The sequence below is a fragment of the Micromesistius poutassou genome (assembly GCF_964030765.1).
Source record: "Micromesistius poutassou genome assembly, chromosome: 3".
Classification (NCBI taxonomy): Eukaryota; Metazoa; Chordata; class Actinopteri; order Gadiformes; family Gadidae; genus Micromesistius; species Micromesistius poutassou.
Window position 1 is genome coordinate 11,657,253 of NC_140273.1, and position 20,045 is coordinate 11,677,297.

The window sequence follows — 20,045 nt, forward strand, 5'->3', positions numbered from 1 at the left end:
GAACTTGGAAGTAGAAGCGTCACTCCTCAATTTACTGGAATTATTTTTCAGGTATATTTGCAAATACAGTGAAAAATAAAATGTGTTCATTGTGAAAAGCATGTGTGTAAAATGTAATTTGTTAAGAATTATAGTTGATTCAACATAAACTCCTTGCTAAGACAGGCCTTTGACCACCAATGTATATAGTTGCATAGTGCATAGAGCATAGTGCATCTTATTGATCTATTCATCTTCATTTTGTAGTCAATACTGTTTTATGTTCTGATAGTAATAAAAGCAGCAACATTATTAAAAACATTTCCAATATATGATCACATGTCTACTGTAAAATTGAACATTAATACTATCACAAGTCTGTTGTAAATGCAGGCCTTTGGTGATTATATTAATAAGTTGTTTGCTTATTCATGATGATTCTTTTATAACATTATTAATTTGTGGTTCTTGGTTTACCAAGAACAATGCAGTGTTACCTGTGTAAATACAATAACCTATATTTCATTCAGTAACCTAACTTTTCACCTTTGAGGAAGAATATGAAAATATTATATTTTTTAGTTACAACATAAACTAAATTGCCGAAACATGATGCTATTCATTTCCTATAAATCTATACATGTGTAAAAAAAATGGTGTACAAATACAATTTAAAAAATGTATGACTGTTAGCTTTGTTCTCTTCTGGATCGAAGCCATTTAGCTTTAGTCAGTGGAAACAACTTAGAAGTATGTGTTCACAATACCATGTTGAATCTTATTTCTCATTTGCTCCCTTGCCTTGAATACTTTCTATCTCTTAATGATAGGATCATTGTTATTGGTTGTTAGCTTAACACATACAGTATGTACCGGCTTCTCTGGTGCAATTAACACATGGCCAGTTTTCGGCTTTGTTCTGGTTTCAATAGACATTGTGTGGTCCACCACCAAGTGAAATTTAAATGATTGGAATTAAAATGGAAGAAAAATGGCAGCAGATTTGTGCAGTGATTTACCACCATACAGAGCAGTCTTGATTAAGTTGCACTATTTCACTGTAATCCAAAAACATCACAACACTCGACCGCATGAAGGAGTTTCTGACGAAGTGTTTGGATGTTGCTGTAGTTGGGGAGATTCAAGGTCCAGAAGCAGGTCCCAGCGATTGGATAGTACAGCTCAGGCTGTGGGTAACACGACAACGTGATGATTATCGTGATTGTTGAACTGCGAACTTTGGGAATTCTGTCCGTTCCAGTCAGGAATTCTTATGAAGAGGAAAAATAAGTATTACATGTTAATGACTATTGGTTGTTATTTATACGGTTTAGTTATATGATAATAAGTTTTATGATAGGTGGCAACCAATCAAATAGCAATAATAATGTATACAAGTTCTGATATGTTATGTTGAGTTTATTTACTGAGGAAGTCCTTCTTTTGTTCCACGGAGAACTCCGCGAAGACGATCCAAAAGTTTTTGATGACTTCATCGTTGGATGTGCAGCCTAGATATTTTGCATTCTGTAATAAAAGACAAATGCTCAAGCATAAACGTTTCTTACTCGCCCAAATATATAGATATAGATATTTATCTATATAGATAGACGTATCCTGTGGTGTCTTGTGTATTTGAAGGGTAAGGGATGGATGTCTGACCTGTCTCAGATCGTCCCAGTTGAAGATCTCCTCTCCTTTGAGGAGCGTCATGAGTTGATCAGGGAGGAACATTCTCCACGCAGGTGAAGGGCAGCCTCTAGAGAAGCCTCTCTCAAACTTCCTGAACTGATGCTTCACCGAGCGGTTGAACACCATGTCCACTTGGAGGTCCACATATTGCTGCCTGGGTTAGATTCACATGTGTCTGTGAAGCACTGTAGTCTGCTCTAAAATCTCAAATAAATACAAACACACGCACCAGACACACACATACATAGATGCCATGCACACAGTACCTAAACACACAGGCACGCTTGTTCATACATACATACATCGACCCCCCCCCACACACACACACACGTACACACCTGTTGACTTTGGTCACTGGAATGGACTCTCCATTGGGTAGAAGATCCAAACCTTCTACATCCTACAGAAGTAAAGTTGGTGATTAAAGTGAGGAACGGTCTTCTTGCTAAGTGCTTTTAAACAGAATTTAAAAAAGCATAAGCTGTTACCCCTCCGAAATCTAACTCTAGGTCCTCAACAGCCTCCTCTTCATAGTCCAGCAGTTCCTTTAAGCTTCTGTTGGAACGTCAGTTAAAGTAAAGTCAACCCCTGTCAAATTGTAATGAAATACTGGTGAATACGCCAATACAAGTTAGTTTATATTAGGATAGAACTAGTACAGAAAACCCACAAATGATAATGAAACAGAGGTAAATACAACTGGTAGTTTAGTATAGTATAGTAGTACAGTAACCCCATCAATTTATTATGAAATGGGGGTATCTACAACTGGTAATATAGTATATAGTGGTTATATAGCATTGTATCATTTAGCATGGCATATTAGAGTGTTGAATAGAAAAGCATATTATAGTGTTGTACAGTATATTATATATAGTATGGCATGTAATGTATAGCGTAGTTTAGAAGTACTGTGCAACAGTTGGCGACAGCTCCATGAGGTCGTCCAGGGTTGGCTTCAAGCCCAGGAGCTTCTTGAAGAGAGCCAGGGGGAAGGGGATGTTCATCAGGCACTGGTTGTACAGAGCCATGCCACAGAGCGTGCCCAGTCGGAAGACCTCATCAGTCAGCTGGGCAACCTGGAGGAAGCGGTCCATAGTATAATTAGTGTCATAATTTCACAACACAATAGATAATGACGGATGGGTGGATGATTGATGCATGATGAGTGGATGGATGGATGGATGAGTGGATGGATGGTTGAGTGGATGGATGAATGGAAGAGTTGATGGATGGAAGAATGGATGGATGAGTGGATGGAAGAATGGATGGATAGATGGATGGACAGATGGCAGCGTGGAGAAACACACTCACTTTTCACACCATTGAAAATATGTTGAAAAAGCAATTTATCCATGTGATGAAGATGTTACAAAATCTTTCAAAAGCAGAATTGAATAGCAGCTAGTTTATCAAAATCAACTGTTTTGATTTCACAGACTCCGTTAAAAATGTCATATGCCATGCTGTGACAAAACAACACACTGCTCATGTTGCGCACTCATCCAATCCTCGATTAATTGTGGTGAACCCCCGTAGGCAATGGGTTGCTAAGCTCTGGGAGGACTGCAGGTTTTCCCGTAAGTGTAGGTTATCCACCCCTAAAAAAGGTGCATTTACAGTGTCTGTGTTTCTTTTTGCTTACATGCTTCACGTAAGCAAAGAGACTATGTGACTTTGCCACGTGACAATGTCTTAACAATACCTAAACGTATATTCAGCCGTTTGTCTGTTCTGGCAGGCTCTGTAGAATAGGAACCGCTCTCTATTTAGATATAAAGGGCTCATTCTAAGGTAATGAAACACCAACATATCTACTATCATACCTATCTTCATGGGATCATACAATAATTTTAAAATACTTCTGATAATATTTAATTTCTTGCCAAGTCCGTTAAGCTAGATGCCACTAAATTCTACACACCGCACCTTTAATACCTACAAGAAATAATGTATACGTACATTCTTGCTGAACCAGGCCACTCCGTGCTCATTCACTTCTAGTATTTGTAGTTCTGCCTTCTGAAGTTCTTTTGCAAGAAGGTGAAAGAACTCCATTGACACACCGCCATCATCAACACCATCTTCCTCATTAAACTTCACCTGTAAACATAAGAGGTTTTGCAGGGAAAGGAACTTGAGAGGTGTATTACAATTTAAATATTTTGAATTCACTTGATTCCTGGATTCAGAACACTAGAGAATCGTGAATAGTGGGTAATGTTAGACTGATGATGTCCATTGTATTAATACACAATAAAAAAAAGTCCTATACTACACCAATCATTAAATGTTATTGAAAAAATAAACTAACAAGAAAGATGAACTCTACAAACACATTTAGCTATATTTAACCAAATGTTGGCTAGATTGATCAGAAGTGCACACACAGGAGGCCATAATACCATGGAAGTTAAAACTTAGGAAATGCTTTGCTGACCAACCTTAAGTTTTGATTTTGGGTCATGGGATGACTTCCGCAGAAATGTAAAAGCGTCCTGCTGCACTGTGCCTCGGTTGACATTGAATTGAATAACTCCTGCCTGCACATTACATATACACTGAGTGGAAGTAAAGTCAAGAGTAGGTCAAGTCAAACCCATTTACACTATAGTATAGTCAAGTATGGTTAAGTCAAGGATACAGTGGTAGGCATAAGTTTAGGCACCCATGCTAAAGTTGACTAAAAAGAGGAATAAAAAATCATCTTTTGGAAATTGATCTTAATGCCTTTAAGGACACCAATTTGCTTTGTGAATGAATAATGTATCGTAAATAAATAAATGATCTCCATTAAAATACAGGGTGCATAAGTATAGACACCCCTATGTTAAATTCCCATAGAGGCAGGCAGATTTGTATTTTTATTTCATGGATCCGGGATACTATGCATCCTGATGAAGTCACCTAGGCCTTTGGAATTAAAATAGCCCCACATCATCACATACCCTTCACCATACCTAGAGATTGGCATGGTTCTTTTCAGTTAGCCTTATAGCTGTTAGCCTAAAGATTTCTCAATGCAAATCAAACCAGCTAACAGGCTAACTGAAATAAAACCATGCCAAACTCTAGGTATGGTGAAGGGTATGTGATGATATTTAAATTCCAAATGCCTAGGTGACTTCATCAGGATGCATAGTATCCTGGATCCATGAAATAACTGGCTTTTAAAAAATAAAAATAAAAACTTACTAGGAGCACAAAAAGATAACAGTTTGGTGGTAGCTCTTGAACCAATAATACTATTGACTCCATGGACTTGATTTATTGAAAATATCCTTTTCAATAAATATAATCTCACCTTGGTACTATTCAGATTAAACATCCACAGCCTCTGCTTGCATTCTATGGGTAGAATGCAAGGGTACTTCACCAGATGCAATAGGATACTCTATATAAAAAATAACAATATAGAGGTATTATCTCTGATGCATACATGACAAAATTTTAGCAATCTTCATGATATAAGTTAATGTCTTAACCACATACCATAACATATTTTATGGGTTTAAGTAACCTTTGCATTGTGTCCTCCAACTCCAGATTGGTATGGAATCTTTGATGTATTACCATTAAGGTTGCAAGAATTGCAAACGCTTCTTCAAACTAAGGAGTAGAGAAAAAATATTGTGAGATTCAACTGATATTAGCATATTGATTTATATCATTAATTACTCAAAGTATAAATAATGTATCAGTGACACAGTCAATATTATATACCAGACATTTAATTCACAGAAATAATAGTAGGCTACAAGTAAATAATAGTACGTTAAACATATATTAAACAGGCTGTTGATGGAAAAAGGTTTCTGGCACTGCTGGAAGTTATGGTAGCGCCGGTGTGAGCGCTCTCATTGGAAACACGATGCCCCAAAGTTCCAGTGCAGACACACCCCTTTGAATGGGGTAGCTTTTTTAATATAATCATGAAACTAAAAAGGTGGTTTCTTATAATGTGCAAAAAATGTTGAGTTACTACAAGGGCAAAAGTTTCCTTCCTCTTTGGAAAGTCTTCTTGAATCACAAGCAGGAGAAGTACACAAATCGGTAGCACCTAATGAAAATAGTACTGGTCTTCCATGTGTGAGAGGAGGAGGCATCCCAATCATCAAAAGATGAGGTGATTAAAATTGAATTTGAGTTTGTTAAAAAAATGTAAACGCCGCATGCCAAGTGGCCTTGACCCTAAAATGACCTGGCACACGGCCTGAGTGCATATATCCACATCCAAATCACAGCCATGCTACTATTCAGTATAACACTACCCCATCTTGTTTGATATTGCTTACGTTTAAATAGAGAAAGAGAGAGAGAGAGAGAGAGAGAGAGAGAGAGAGAGAGAGAGAGAAAGAGAGAGAGAGAGAGAGAGAGAGAAAGAGAGAGAGAGAAAGGAGTCCTTAAATACTCACCGTCTCTTTGACTGTTGTCATATGGTAAACACTATCTGCGAGGCACCGTGAACTGTTACTGCTGGCCTGCAGTAAGGACATTACTATTCAGTTATTCATCACTACGCTTTCATCCAAAACGACTTACAGTGATTTCAGATACATGTCATTACAGGGGAAACATCACATTTGGCTATTTTCTAATTCAAGTACTGCTTCATCCGTGTGTTTTGCAATAATAGATTAAATTTCTGTTACACGCAAAAGTTGGGCATTCGAAGTTGTTGATCGAACCCAGAACCTTTCGGACCTTAGGAGTCGTACACCACTAGCTACTTAGCTATCCTTCCCCATGACTTGACTCGTCCATTTTTTCATCACACATCTCTATTTACACTAAGCATCTACCGCCTGCCAGTTAACACTCACAGAATGGATCCTTTGCAAAACGCCCACTGTCTTCATAAAGAAGACGGTTCTCGCTTGGTTCTCTATATCTAAGGATGAGAGGTGCTTCGTGGACACGTTGCAGAAGGTCTCCACTGCGGCTCGGAAGAAGGTAGGTGTCCTGGACCACAGTCCAACTGCATCAATCACACACACACAGCGGACGTTTAACAGCTTTGGAAAACCCATTGCAGTGCATTTTAAATGATGGGTGCTTTGAGTCTATTACCGAGGACTTCCAGTGTGTCTTGGTGCAGAGAGAGGAAGGCATCAGCCACCCTCACAGACAGCCTTTGACCAAAGTCGTCTATGAGCAGCACGTGCAGCAGCTCCACCAGCAGATAGTAAACCCTCAGGCCTTCAAACCCGACCGGCTGCCGACTCAGCGAGGGCAGGAGACAGTCTCGGACGACCGTCTCCACCTAGGAGGACAGGACAGTCATTTACAGCGTCATCAGTGTTTGACTCTGAACACGGGATGATACATTTTATTTTAAAAAGACGGAGAGAGGCTGGTTTTTTCACTAGATGTTGCTGTACCTCGAGTAGCACTTCAGTGTTTGTCGCTAGCTTGGCCAAAGCTGTTTTGACAAGAACCAAGTCCAAGCCAGAGCACCTGGGTGAGGTCTGGTAGTGCTTGTCACCTCTATTTTGAAGTTTACAACAAAATAAAATTCCTATGTTGAATATTATCATAAACCTATAAAGACAAACTTGAAATGATAGAAATGATAGAAATGAATTGAAAAGCATAAAATCCGTTACCTTCTGTCAAGAAAGCTGGCGTTCAAGGAAGATGCGGATGAGAATATATCCTTGATCTGTCTAGAAATAAATAAAAAACTTCAGTAAACGGCATATTAAATACAGTATATTATTCTAAACAATATTTATGTTCATATTAGATGACATACTGTGATTGAGAGATATGGATCTTACTTTTTGATTTGCTGCCATGATTTTGATTGTTTACACTTTGAGAGCCAGAAGTCAATGGTGTCCATATCCAGAGCTGTAATAATCCCAGGAGGAACCTTCTCAGGCTCCTGTAAGACATCCCCAAGATAACTAACCAAGCATGGTGAACGTCTCCAAACAAATTAATGCAAACAACAAAGACTCCTACCTGACTGAGAGAACAAAGGGCAAAAGATTGGTTTCCTCCAGCAAATATCTGCTGAATATTCCGGTCATCTTTTTCATGCAAAGAAAACACATATATACAAGTATATATTGTGGCAGACAGCAAGGAGGAGTGAGGGCAGTGGCAGGTAAAGGGAGATATCTGGCTCCACCCCCAAGCCATACATGGACTTCCTCCCTTAACGACACGAGCCTGAGGAGCCTGAGGAGCCTGAGGAGTGCTGGGTGGTTAAAAGAAAGGGCAAAACACCACACAGGGTGGGTGTTTTGATAGGCTAGGTACCCAGATGGTGTCTGTGTGAGCCTCTGGAGAGTGTGTATCGCCATCAAGAAAGAGCTTTAGATTGGACTGATTATTGTGTACCAACTGCTTTGTTTTGACAACCCTTCTGGCACTGACCCCTGGACTGGATGATTTGAATATGGAATACAGAGGACCCTTGTCCACCCTGACATTGGAATACATGGGTGAATAAAAACCACTGAACATTATACTGCTGTAACTGTGTGTGTGTCTTAGTTTACTATTGGACATGGTGGCGTGGAAACCCCACAATCACTGGCCTGCTACTATATATATATATATATATATATATATATATATAGGATGTGATTTTATTGATAACATTATCCATTAATCACTTGATCAGGATATATGCAGATATTTATAGATATAGATGTGTCCAGGTTATTTTAAGATATGAGCTAGTTGAAATGTTTCATATTGTGACCCTAAACCTAGGTTAACAAAACATGAAAAAAATGCTTCCTAAAGCTCCTTCACCCTAAACTTAACCCTAAACTGGACCTACCATGAGGCAGCAGGACAGGCAGAGGCACTGAACAGTCTGTGGTGAGCCTGTTTCCAAGCTGGCCTTCTTCTCCACGACCAAATGAATAGATCTTCTTTGTTAGGCCTACTAATGCCATGGTGTGGTTGCTGCAGAACATTTAATCATAAATATAAGAAGAAAAAAAAAAAGCCAGTGATTATTTGAATAATAATAATTTGGTAATAACCTGGGGCCTCATGTACAAAGCTTGCTTACGCACAAAAAAGCTGCGTAAGCAACTTCTCACGCAAACGTTCGGATGTACAAAGACTGACTTGACGTGAGAAAGTGCGGTTCTCCACGCAAACTAAATGCCTGGCTTACGCACATTTCTGCTGCATTTTGTCAGTTGGCGGCACATAGAGGCAATGCAGCGCAACAACATTAAGCCTACGCGATCATGAGTGATGAAGTAATATTGCAATATGAGGCGAATTCAAAGTGGGTTTGAACGTCGGAATGCGTGATCTTAAATGCGCTTCAATCATGCGTTATTGTTGTCGAGACGCATAATGTGACACTGTTGTTAGGCTAAACTTAAACAGACCCATAAAACTAAATTGTCAATATTGGAATTAAAAGGAAACCCCAGCAATATTATTTTCAGTGATGGCTTGTTTATTAAACGTTACATATTTTCCGGACCACGCATGATTTGTTGTGAAATTCTTGACTGCAATATTATTATGTGATGTTGAGTGGAGTAAGCACAAGCCATTGTTAGTTAAAATCAATCCATCAATGAACCAGTCGGCCAATTTCGAATTATGTACATATTATTGACACATTGGGTGTATGGATACAACCTATCGTCAGCATGCATCCAAATAAATGAGAATATAAAAGCATGTGCAAAATGTGGCAATAATCGATAGGTTGACAATGGCAGTGTTGGCCTTGTTAGAAGATGGTCGCATTCAAAATTAACGGGTGCTCCGCGACTATTATGATTTTTTGGTCAAAAAAGAGCCGATCCCAAATCACAGCTGCCACCCTTTGCTCAAATAGGGCGAGCTCCCAGACTCCGCCCCGCTGCGCTCTGACCCACGCTTCTCCTGTGGGCAGAGACCTTTCTTTTTACATCCACCTTGATGTCCGACCACTTTTTTTTTATGTCAGCCACAGTTCGGCTTTCCGCCCCAACGTCATTGACTGACTTGGCAACGTTTTCCCACGCCAGTTTTTTGCTTTTGGTGCTGATTCCGGAGGAAAGAGAGCCAAACAAGATCTTATTTCTGGCCTCTACCTCCGAAATCAGCACCTCCACCTCGCATTCACTAAAGTTATTTTTTCTTCCTTTCTCCATGTTCTCCTTTCTCCTAACGAGCGCACTACTGCAGGCCTATTTATACGAATTAGCATATTAAATGAGGGAGGAGACTGGGTGGAGAGACGGGCTCGTGCATGTGCGCTCAATTTCACGTTAATTGGGATGTACAAAGAGAATCTGCGTGAAATCGTGCTTACGCAAGGATTGATACATCCGGATTTATTTGTGCGCAGCAGCTTTCCAGATTTTGGAAAGCTCCGCAAAGTTTTAGTCAGAAATCCACGCAAGTCTTTGTACATGAGGCCCCTGCTGAATTTAATGTGAAGGGATTATAATTAAATATGCAGGTGATTCATATATACATAGATTCAGTATATAATACAGGGGCTGTTATCTTTACTGGGTTTGATCCCCAACGTCCTGAACCTCAGCCCTGGGCATCCTTGAGCAAGATGGCCACCCTCTACCTGCTCCTTAAAGACTTAAGTCACTGTACAAGTCACTTTGGATTCAAGCGTCTCCTAGTGAATAGTAGTGAAAAGATGAAGACAGAGTACCTGCCACAGGAGACCTGGGTGACCGCTGCGCCCCAGAGTTCAGCCACCACACGGGGGGTCAGCTCATTCAGCAGAGAGTTGTGTCCCAGCTGCCCACATCCACCGCTGCCAAAGGTAAACACCACACCTCCCTAAAGGAACATACAAGGAAATCTGCCGGATTAGTCTGTGAGCCTCAGCCAACTCACAGACTTTACAGTAGGGATCTTTTTTTTTGTGTTCACTAAATAGGACATGGCTTAATGCAATCATTATGGATGGAAACTACATTACTAAAAGAAGAATATGTAGGAACCTTTGTCAAAACAGCAGTGTGTCTTTCACCACAAGAAATGGAAATGGTCTTCTTAAGGTTGAGACACTCAACTGTCACTGGAGTAGATCTGTCTGAAAACATGAATTGAAATACAATTTCATTCACACATTTAAAAGATCCTCCAAGTTTAGTTCACATAATCTCCAGGATAACAGCATGTCACCAGATTAAATCTATGCTTATTGTGCTTTAATATTGAGTAATATGTAATATTAATTTAACATCACAACGTGTAATGTTTTTGGATTGAAGGCAAACCATTAAAGTGAGCAGATCATCACCTTATCAGCTCTAAGGAAACAAGCAACTCATAGGTCAATCATAGGTCCTATCATCTCATGACTAAGGAATTTATTTAGTCAGAATCTCCTGACTAAAGACAACATTCCTACAGGCCTAATAGCTAATACCTGTCGTGTCTCCAAGACCCAGTTGCCCGGTGTCATTCTGCCCCCAGCTGAATACGGTTCCAGAGACAGACAAGGCCAAAGTGTGGGCTCCCCCAGTGGTGACCTGGACTAGGGGTACCCCTGACAGGGCTGTCACTGGTGTAGGGGACGGGACAACGGAGGTCTCCGGGAGGGTGAGACCCAGTTGCCCCCGAGCGTTGCTGCCCCAAGACAATGCTTGTCCATCTGAAAGCAATATGTATAGGCAACAGTATAATGAAAACTATTCCCATTGTTGTATTCCTAACAATAGTAGGCTAAATATAGTGAGCTGGTTAGACCTATAGCCTACCTTCAGTTAAAACAATGGAATGTTGGTCTCCACATGCGATCTGAATGATCCTTTTTTTAATGTTTTGGAGTGATCTGAATCAAGGAAATACATATGTTGAATATCTTAAAACAGACAAACCTTTCCCACATTATCACAGCAATGACCAGGTCAGTTTCTTGCTATATGCAGACTTTGCTGTTGCAAAGGGCCCCAAAATACACAAGGGGGCCCCCTAAGCTTCCATTTCAGACATTTTTTTGTATTATCATGGTTTGTTTTATTTATTAAAATAGCCAGTCTTCCTTGGTAGTTGAGTGAGTAGAAGGTTGAGTCAAAGCGTCTAAAGCACCTAAATGCTCAAACAAATAAATATATAAATATACATATAAGCTGTGAACTCTATAGCTATGAATGATATCTATAAATCTATAAACCCCAACATTTGAGGTAAACATTTGGTCTCATTTATATGCATATAACATATGGAATATGTTATAATGCTGATCATTTTGTGTGGTTTTAAATTGCTGGGGTAAACTTGAGATGCTGGTTGGAATTTGAGAGAAAAAAGATGTTTACGGAGGCTCTTTTCCTCTTTAAGGATTTGACCCCAGCTACATTTTGGCTAATGTCTATATTAAGATGTCAATTAACCATGATTTTTCTTCAACTTAACCTATCTCAGGGTGTAGGAGCATTGTGGAATTTGGCAGTTGGCGAGCCTTCAGGGAACACAGCATGAGCACATATGGACAAAACAAGCATGCTAAAAAAACATGTTTATTTTTAAAGAAAATTTTAAATTACATTGTAACAATTAAACAATTAGAAATATTGGAACGCAATAATAGGTGGAATGCCCCAACAATTAAATTCAACTAAAATGTAAAAGTGAACAATCAATTACCACCCAAACACCCAATACCATTAAGGCAACCTTTATTGCAACGTTGGCAAGGCAAATGTTTTTTTCGTTTCTTGCGTCCTGCATATGCGTCCACGGTCTCCGCCTCATACCCACTGTACACGTCCGTCGACGGAAGAGAGTGGGCGTGTCCGACGCATGGGGTAAAACACGATCTGCGTATAACGTGCGTATCACGCGATCTGATTGGCCAACGGATCCGTCGCTGCCTGAAAAGTTAAACTTTTGGACGCAAGAGACGGAGCCGATTTGACGGACGGACCCACAATGCATTTCGGGAGCGTCCCATGTAAAGTCAATGAGATCCGTCGACGGACGTGTACAGTGGGTACGAGGCGTGAGAGCTTGGCTGTCACTTTCTATGTGGAGGATCGCTAGATAAGAAAACCTGGCTGCTCCCATCGTCAACCACAGCCAGTTCCTTATCCTGCTCATCGCAGAGAAGCTTCTCTCAGGTAGATGATGCTTTTTGTTTTTACTAAAGCAGTATATGAAGTCCGATGTATTACCTACCAGCATTTAGTTGTGTTGTGTTATTTAAAATATTCATCAAATATCTGGTCATGCCAGACGTAATTATTCCACTCATTTTTTTAAATGCAATTACCTGTTTCAGCCACTAGGGGGGGGGGGTGCTCTCCACACACGCATAGCATGCACGGAGCACCCATAGCGCAGAGATCTTCATCTGCCTAGGCAAACTTTATATTTAAAAAGAAAAAAGGAAATGGCTCGTGGCTCCAGCGAAAGTGTCGCGCCACAACTTGTGGGCCACAATTTGTGGGCCACAATTAGACTTGTGGCCCACAAGTCAAATCTTGCCGCAGGTTTTTAGCGACAAATTTCCCGCTTTTACGGGATTACGGGCTGGCAGAGTTGTTGATGCTTCTGTGCACGGCACCTTCTCAGCAAGCAGGGGCGCCCGCAGCCGGAGGGGCGCCAATATGCCAATTCCCCACACAGTGATATGATCAATAATAGATAACGGATAGCGCGGAAGATTTTTTTTCTCGTGTGCTCGTGCCGCCCCCCATGTCCGCTTCGCTGATTGGTTCGCTGGTTGTGCGCTATCAGCTCAGTATGCGGGAGGGGCGGAGCGCGCCATGAGACTAGCGCCTGCATCTCGCGCAATCTCGAGTCTGGGAGGAACATTTTTCATAGAGCCCCCCAAAAGCTAGACATGCCCCAGGCAATAACTATGCGACGACGAAGACTTCACCTTGGATCAGCGGATGCACTGAGGTCCACATAGACGACAGAGCCATCCTGGGACAGCAGGAGAAGAATACTGTCTCCTGAACTTGAAGCTACGACGTGTTTGCACTTGATGCTCTCTAGAAAAAAGAAATATAGTCAGGAGCAGGGATATGGACCAGGAAAATATGGGGTGCCGTTTGTAAACTGCTCCCCCTTTCCCAAGTGGAAGCACGTTTTTGCGAATATTTGCTTTTAGAATTTACTTACTGGTTTTACAGAACCTCACATGTCCATCTTGGTTCCTTTGCCGCCGAATAAAATATGCCCTTCCATCACTTTTGGTAAACGTTACCGTTGACTTAGTGGCAGAGAAACTCGTTATTATTGGTTTGGTCGTTGGTACGAACTGAATATCATTCTCTGATTCTCGGATTGCCGCCAAAACATTCGTCTTCGCTAAATGAATTTCTCCCCATGAAAACATGATGGCTTTCTAAATGTGTCCACCACGACAGCGAACCTTGATATGCAATAGCCCAGCTCACCTTTAATAGTCCAGCTCAACTCAATGCAGCAGACAGAATCGAAACTGAAACTTAGTGTTGAACACTTTTCAGGAATTGAAACCAAAATCACGACGCCCCGCACGTTGTCCCTATATCAAATTCCATAAACGCTAATTAAAACATGTAACTTAATTTAAATTATATAAAAACTAAATGAATAAATAAATGTAATAAATTAACGAATTTAAAGATTACACACTTAACTACATGAACGAGGTCACTGTTCAAAATTAGGTCAAAATGCAATACAATACACAATTTGTGTATTATTTGTGTGTGTGTGTGTGTGTGTGTGTGTGTGTGTGTGTGTGTGTGTGTGTGTGTGTGTGTGTGTGTGTGTGTGTGTGTGTGTGTGTGTGTGTGTGTGTCATATGGCCGTTCATCTTTATCTTGCTGCTCTTCTGTCTTTATCTTTTTCTCACTCAAAGTATATGATCACCTCTATCCTTAATTGCCCTACAGTCATTCGTTACGTTGCAGTGTGTTTTGCGTCACGTTACTGTCACTTGAACTCTCCTTATCGGTAACGGTCGTCACTTCTCAATGATTTTATGAAACGGAATGCTGTCTTCGATGATCGCTCAACAATAATAAGGAAGCGGAAAGGCATAACCCCGCGTTGAGAGGTCCTGTTCCTGAAGGTGGATTACCAGGTAGCTGTGTTCATAGATAAACATTTAAATTAAACCAAATCATTCAGTGCAGTTTTGAGTTTTTCTCTTTTCTTCTCGGAACGGGTCCCTGCTGCTGATTTTCTTAAGGGGAAATAAAGAAACACAATTCAATCCCTTCAAGGTCATAGTAAGCAATGAGTTATTATTACAAAGCCCTGGATATAACAACTGAACAAGATGACTGTACAAGATATTAGTAACTCCGTAGAAGGAGTTAGTAACTCCGTTGTAGGAGTTCACACGCGTGACGCTTAATCTGAATTGAGTCATTTTATTTTGCCAGGTAGCCTATATTTGCACATACAGTGAAAAGTTTAAATGTGTTTATTGGGAAAATCATGTGATGTAAAATGTATTTTGTTCACAAATATAGTTAATGCCACATAAACTCCTTGCCAAGATGTCAGCATTTGAGCAACGAATGTCAAAATAAGAGTTGTATAGAAAGTCACTTACATTGTTTATCTAATTGTATATAAGTTGATCTATGTCTTATCTATTTAACTATTAATCTTCTTCATCTTGTATTCAATATTTTTTTATATTCTGGTAGTAATAAAAGCAGCAGCAGCAAAAAAAAAAAAAAACTACCAGATACATTAATGTAATTTGCTTATATAGCTCAATGATTATTTAAAAGTATTTCCCTGCCAAAATATGATCACATGTCTGTACTGAACAATTGAACATAAATGCACTAGTCTATTCTAATGAAGGCCTTTGGTGTTCATATTAATAAGCCGGAATCATGAATTTGCTAATTCATGATGATTCCTTTATAACATTAATTCATGGTTCTTGGTTTCCCCTCAAGAGAAGGTTTGGCTTCACGGTTGTTGGCTCCTGTCATCAATCTTATAATTTGTAGCACAGGTGAGTTAGACTACAGGCACAGTGTAGATATGAGGCAGGATGCAGGGTTACTGGCTTTTAATGATAGGATCATTGTTGTTGGTTGTTAGCTTAACACATATGTATTGGCTTCTCTGGTGCAATTAACACATGGCCACCAATTTCAATAGACATTGTGTGGTCCACCACCCAGTTCATTTAAATGATTGGAATAAAATCAAGAAAAGTGGGAGCAAATATTTGCAGTGATATACCACCATACGTAGCAGGCTTGATTAAGTTGAACAATTTCACTGTTATCCAAAAGAATGACACTCGATTGCATCAAGGAGTTTCTGACGAAGTGTTTGGATGTTGCTGTAGTTGGGGAGAATCAAAGTCCACTGGCAGGTCACGGCCTTTGGACAGTACAGCTCAGGCTGAGCGCAGCACCACAACTGGATCTTTATCATGATTGTTGAACTGCGAACTTTGGAAATTCTGTCCGTTGCAGATAGGAATACTTAAGGAGGGGAAAAGGAAGTTTAAATGTCAATGTCTATTGGTTGTTATTTATACGGTTTTAAGTGATATAATAATGGAGGCAACCAATCAAATAGCAATAATAATGTATACAAGTTCTGATATGTTGTGTTGAGTTTATTTACTGAGGAAGTCCTTCTTTTGTTCCACGGAGAACTCCGCGAAGACGATCCATAAGTTTTTGATGACTTCATCGTTGGATGTGCAGCCTAGATATTCTGCATTCTTTAAAAAGGAAAAATGCAAAAATATTTTTCTTACACGCAAACATATATATAGATATTTCTGTATAGATATATATATTTATTTATATTTAGATAGATAGATATTAGAGCCAGGCCGATACTGGATTTTAGGGGCAGATTCCGATTCTGAAATTAGGTCAAAAATCACAATTTCGATATATCGGCCGATATTCTAAATATATATATATATATATTGGTTATTTGTTAACCAATATATATATTTTCACATTTGCAAAAATGTATTATGTGGATGCGACATGTGAGGTAATTATATACCTAAATATATATATATACAGTATATATATAGGCCTATATTTTTTTGGTGTAGCGACCAGGGGGTTGGATGCCGGTTCCGGGCGCGAAGGATTCTGGGAGGGGTCTTCCCGATCTGCTTGAACCTTTCGGGGCCCTCCTGGGTCCTTTGTGGTTGGGAAACTTATCGGGGTTCAAGGGTTGGGGTTGGTCGTTGTTCGAGTGTAGTTGTGTGTTGTCATGTTGTCGTGTTGTGTGCATTGTTGTTGCCACCATTATTGTGAGCGTTATGTTTGTTAGGTGCACTGTGTTTTGTGAATAACCATGGGTGTTAATAAAGGCAGTCCGTAGTCGTGCAGTGTATGGGGCACGGAACTGCATGGAACTGCTAAACCTGGGCTCCTGTCTCATCCTTCCCATGCTGCTCGCCACAATATATATATATATACGATTTGAGGGCTTGTTCTGTGTTGAATATAAGAGTGGTAATGGATGGCGCTGCGATACGTGCCAAGGTTCTGAGGGGCTGTGTGGCAGCGCCAGTGAGAGCGTTCTTATGGAAACATGACCTACTTAAGTTCCAATGAACCACAGCACTGGCGCTATTCAAGAGCATGCAAAGTAATGAACTATTGTGGACGACGAAATGCCGGAATTTTTTTTTTTTTTTTAAATAATCGAGTATATTATCAGCGCAATTATAAGCCTGTTATTATAAGTAGTGAGATATTTTTGATATAGGAGGAGGAGGAGCCCCTCCTCCTATATATTAGTCAGGCTCTTACAGATAAATCCTGCAGTGTCTGGTGTATTTGAAGGGTAAGGGATGGATGTCTGACCTGTCTCAGATCGTCCCAGTTGAAGATCTCCTCTCCTTTGAGGAGCGTCATGAGTTGATCAGGGAGGAACATTCTCCAGGCAGGTGAAGGGCAGCCTCTAGAGAAGCCTCTCTCAAACTCCCTGAACTGATGCTCCACCGAGCGGCTGAACACCATGTCCACTTGGAGGTCCACATATTGCTGCCTGGGTTAGATACACGTCTTTGAATACACGCTGTGCATACATACATAAACATACAGGCACGCTTGCAAATACAAACATTGACCCCACCCCCCACACACACAGACACAGACACACACACACCTGTTGACTTTGGTCACTGGAATGAACTCTCCATTAGGTAGAAGATCCAAATCTTTTGCATCCTACAGAAGTAAAGTTGGTGTAACATTAGAGTGAGTTCTCCCTGCTAAGTGCTTTTAAACAGGGTTTAAAACTCATTGGCTCTTACCCCTCCAAAATCGAACTGTAGGTCCTCAACAGCCTCCTCTTCATAGTCCAGCAGTTCCTTTAAACTCCTGTTGGTACGACAGTGGGATGACACTAAAGTCAAGCCAACTTTATGATGAAATGGTGGTAAATACAACAGAGATTTTAGTATAGTATAGTAGTAAGTGGTAGTATAGCATACTATTATATAGCATAGCATGGCATATATAATAGTTTAGTAATGTGTAGCAAAACATAGCATCTAATAGTAGTAGCATAGCAAAGGATATTGTTGTATAGTAAATCATGTTACAGCATGGCATGTCATTGTATAGAATAGAGTAGAAGTACTGTGCAACAGTTGGCGACAGCTCCATGAGGTCGTCCAGGGTTGGCTTCAAGCCCAGGAGCTTCTTGAAGAGAGCCAGGGGGAAGGGGATGTTCATCAGGCACTGGTTGTACAGAGCCATGCCACAGAGCGTGCCCAGTAGGAAGAACTCATCAGTCAGCTGGGCAACCTGGAGGAAGCAGTCCATAATATAATTAGTGTCATAATTGGACAACACAACAATAATGGATTGATGGATGATGAGTGGATGGATGGATGGATGAGTGGATTGACCCCTCTACGTGAAGATCCCTGTGGGGATTCAGGCAGGACGTGGGTCTAGCCAGAGCACCCTGCATTTATACTTCCACATCATGTACACTTGTAGTCAAGAGGGCAGTGTAGCATTTCCAAACCCAAATATGTTGAAAGAACCTTACATCCATGCAACAATTTGCTTAGCCCTGGGAGGACTGCACGTCTTCGAATAGGCCACCGGCTGTCAAAAGGGGCAGTCTATGTGGGACGGTCTCTGTGTAGCGGCACAGACCTTTGCTGATCTTCACTTATGAGCTTGACGTAAGTGAGTGTAGAGCCTTAACAATACCAAAACATAAATTCCACAGTCTAATTTTAAAATAACATGAAATGCCACTTATTTATACGTACATTCTTGCTGAACCAGGCCACTCCGTGCTCATTGACTTCTAGTATTTGTAGTTCTGCCTTCTGAAGTTCTTTTGCAAGGAGGTGAAAGAACTCCATTACCACACCTCCAAGATGAAGATCATATTCCTCATTAAACTTCACCTGTAAACATAAGAGGTTTTGCAGGGAAAATAACTTGAGTAATGTATTACAATTTAAATATTGTGAATTCACCTGATCACTGGATTGAAAACACTATAGAATCGTGAATAGCGCTGTAATGTTACACTGAAGTCCATTGAATAAATACACAATAATAAAAAAAACTATACTATGCCACAATCATCAAATGTAATTGGAAAAGGACAAGTTGAAATGTACAAACACATTTATCTAGATTTGACCAAGTGTTAGCTAGGTAGAACAGAATTGTTAATTGTTATATCTTGGGAAATGCTTTGCTGTCCAACCGCAAGTTTTGATCTTGGGTCATGGGAAGACGTCCTCAGCGATTGAAAAGTGTCCTGCTGCACTGTGTCCCGGTTGATGGTGAATGGAATGCATCCTGGCTGTAAGGGAGTAGTAGAGGTATAGTCAAAAGCAGGTTATTTCAAATCCATTTATAGTATAGTATCGTCAAGTAAAGTATAGCCTAGAATATAGTAAATCATAGCATAGTATAGCATATCATATTAGTGTATGGCATGGTATTGCATAGCACAGCATAAAATAGCATAATGTAGCATATACTGTAGCTTTATTAAACTTATATTGTCAGTGTGGCTTCTAAGGACCGGAAATTGACAGTTTTGTGGCAGTTCATGAAAATATAATTTTCAATAAATATAACCTCACCACCATGGCACTATGCAGATGACACGGCAACAGCTTCAGCTTGCATTCTATGGGTAGAATGCAAGGGTACTTCACCAGAAGCAACAGGATACTCTATATATAGAATAACAATATAGAGGTATTATCTCAGCAGCAAAGGGAACCATATTTCAGCAAACATAATAAACATGAGTTACTGTCTGAACAGCATACCAAATAATATTCACGCTTGATCACTGTCCTTGGATCTTCAACAGGAAGGAACCATGGATAATACCACTGGACTGAGTTACGCAGTTGAACAAACTAAGGAGTAGAGAAAAAATATTGTTAGATGTAACCAGTAGTTATATATTATTATAAGAATATTGTATTTTAT

General features: G+C 40.1%; 2 protein-coding genes across 4 annotated transcripts in view; one reads left to right on the top strand and one right to left on the bottom strand.

The window, feature by feature from the left end:
• LOC311340278 (putative E3 ubiquitin-protein ligase HERC3) overlaps nt 1–20,045 on the bottom strand; it is a 24,709-nt gene continuing 4,664 nt past the window's right edge. The window contains exons 1-24 of one of the 3 annotated variants that reach the window (XM_084465169.1): nt 13,744–14,090; nt 13,499–13,613; nt 11,373–11,446; nt 11,042–11,266; nt 10,611–10,702; nt 10,316–10,446; nt 8,468–8,595; nt 7,639–7,706; nt 7,452–7,558; nt 7,278–7,337; nt 7,053–7,158; nt 6,742–6,934; nt 6,495–6,649; nt 6,087–6,152; nt 5,164–5,280; nt 4,976–5,065; nt 4,116–4,232; nt 3,634–3,774; nt 2,584–2,750; nt 2,160–2,226; nt 2,010–2,071; nt 1,642–1,825; nt 1,407–1,506; nt 1–1,249 (exon numbers count right to left, since the gene is read on the bottom strand). In XM_084465169.1, coding sequence (XP_084321295.1) covers nt 1,035–1,249; nt 1,407–1,506; nt 1,642–1,825; nt 2,010–2,071; nt 2,160–2,226; nt 2,584–2,750; nt 3,634–3,774; nt 4,116–4,232; nt 4,976–5,065; nt 5,164–5,280; nt 6,087–6,152; nt 6,495–6,649; nt 6,742–6,934; nt 7,053–7,158; nt 7,278–7,337; nt 7,452–7,558; nt 7,639–7,706; nt 8,468–8,595; nt 10,316–10,446; nt 10,611–10,702; nt 11,042–11,266; nt 11,373–11,446; nt 13,499–13,613; nt 13,744–13,960 — 2,997 coding nt within the window. In that variant the 5' untranslated portion in view covers nt 13,961–14,090 and the 3' untranslated portion in view covers nt 1–1,034. Of the gene's footprint in view, nt 1,250–1,406; nt 1,507–1,641; nt 1,826–2,009; nt 2,072–2,159; nt 2,227–2,583; nt 2,751–3,633; nt 3,775–4,115; nt 4,233–4,975; nt 5,066–5,163; nt 5,281–6,086; nt 6,153–6,494; nt 6,650–6,741; nt 6,935–7,052; nt 7,159–7,277; nt 7,338–7,451; nt 7,559–7,638; nt 7,707–8,467; nt 8,596–10,315; nt 10,447–10,610; nt 10,703–11,041; nt 11,267–11,372; nt 11,447–13,498; nt 13,614–13,743; nt 16,071–16,215; nt 16,316–17,426; nt 17,611–17,730; nt 17,793–17,878; nt 17,946–18,207; nt 18,375–18,853; nt 18,995–19,302; nt 19,402–19,687; nt 19,781–19,879; nt 19,973–20,045 lie in introns of those variants that run through there. The other 2 variants (XM_084465170.1, XM_084465171.1) reach the window with 2 other exon arrangements.
• The window catches only part of ppm1kb (protein phosphatase, Mg2+/Mn2+ dependent 1Kb), a 25,717-nt gene continuing 17,303 nt past the window's right edge, over nt 11,632–20,045 (top strand). The window contains exon 1 of the mRNA XM_084465174.1: nt 11,632–12,734. The gene's annotated coding sequence lies outside the window, so the exon portion shown is untranslated. The remainder of the gene's footprint in view (nt 12,735–20,045) is intronic.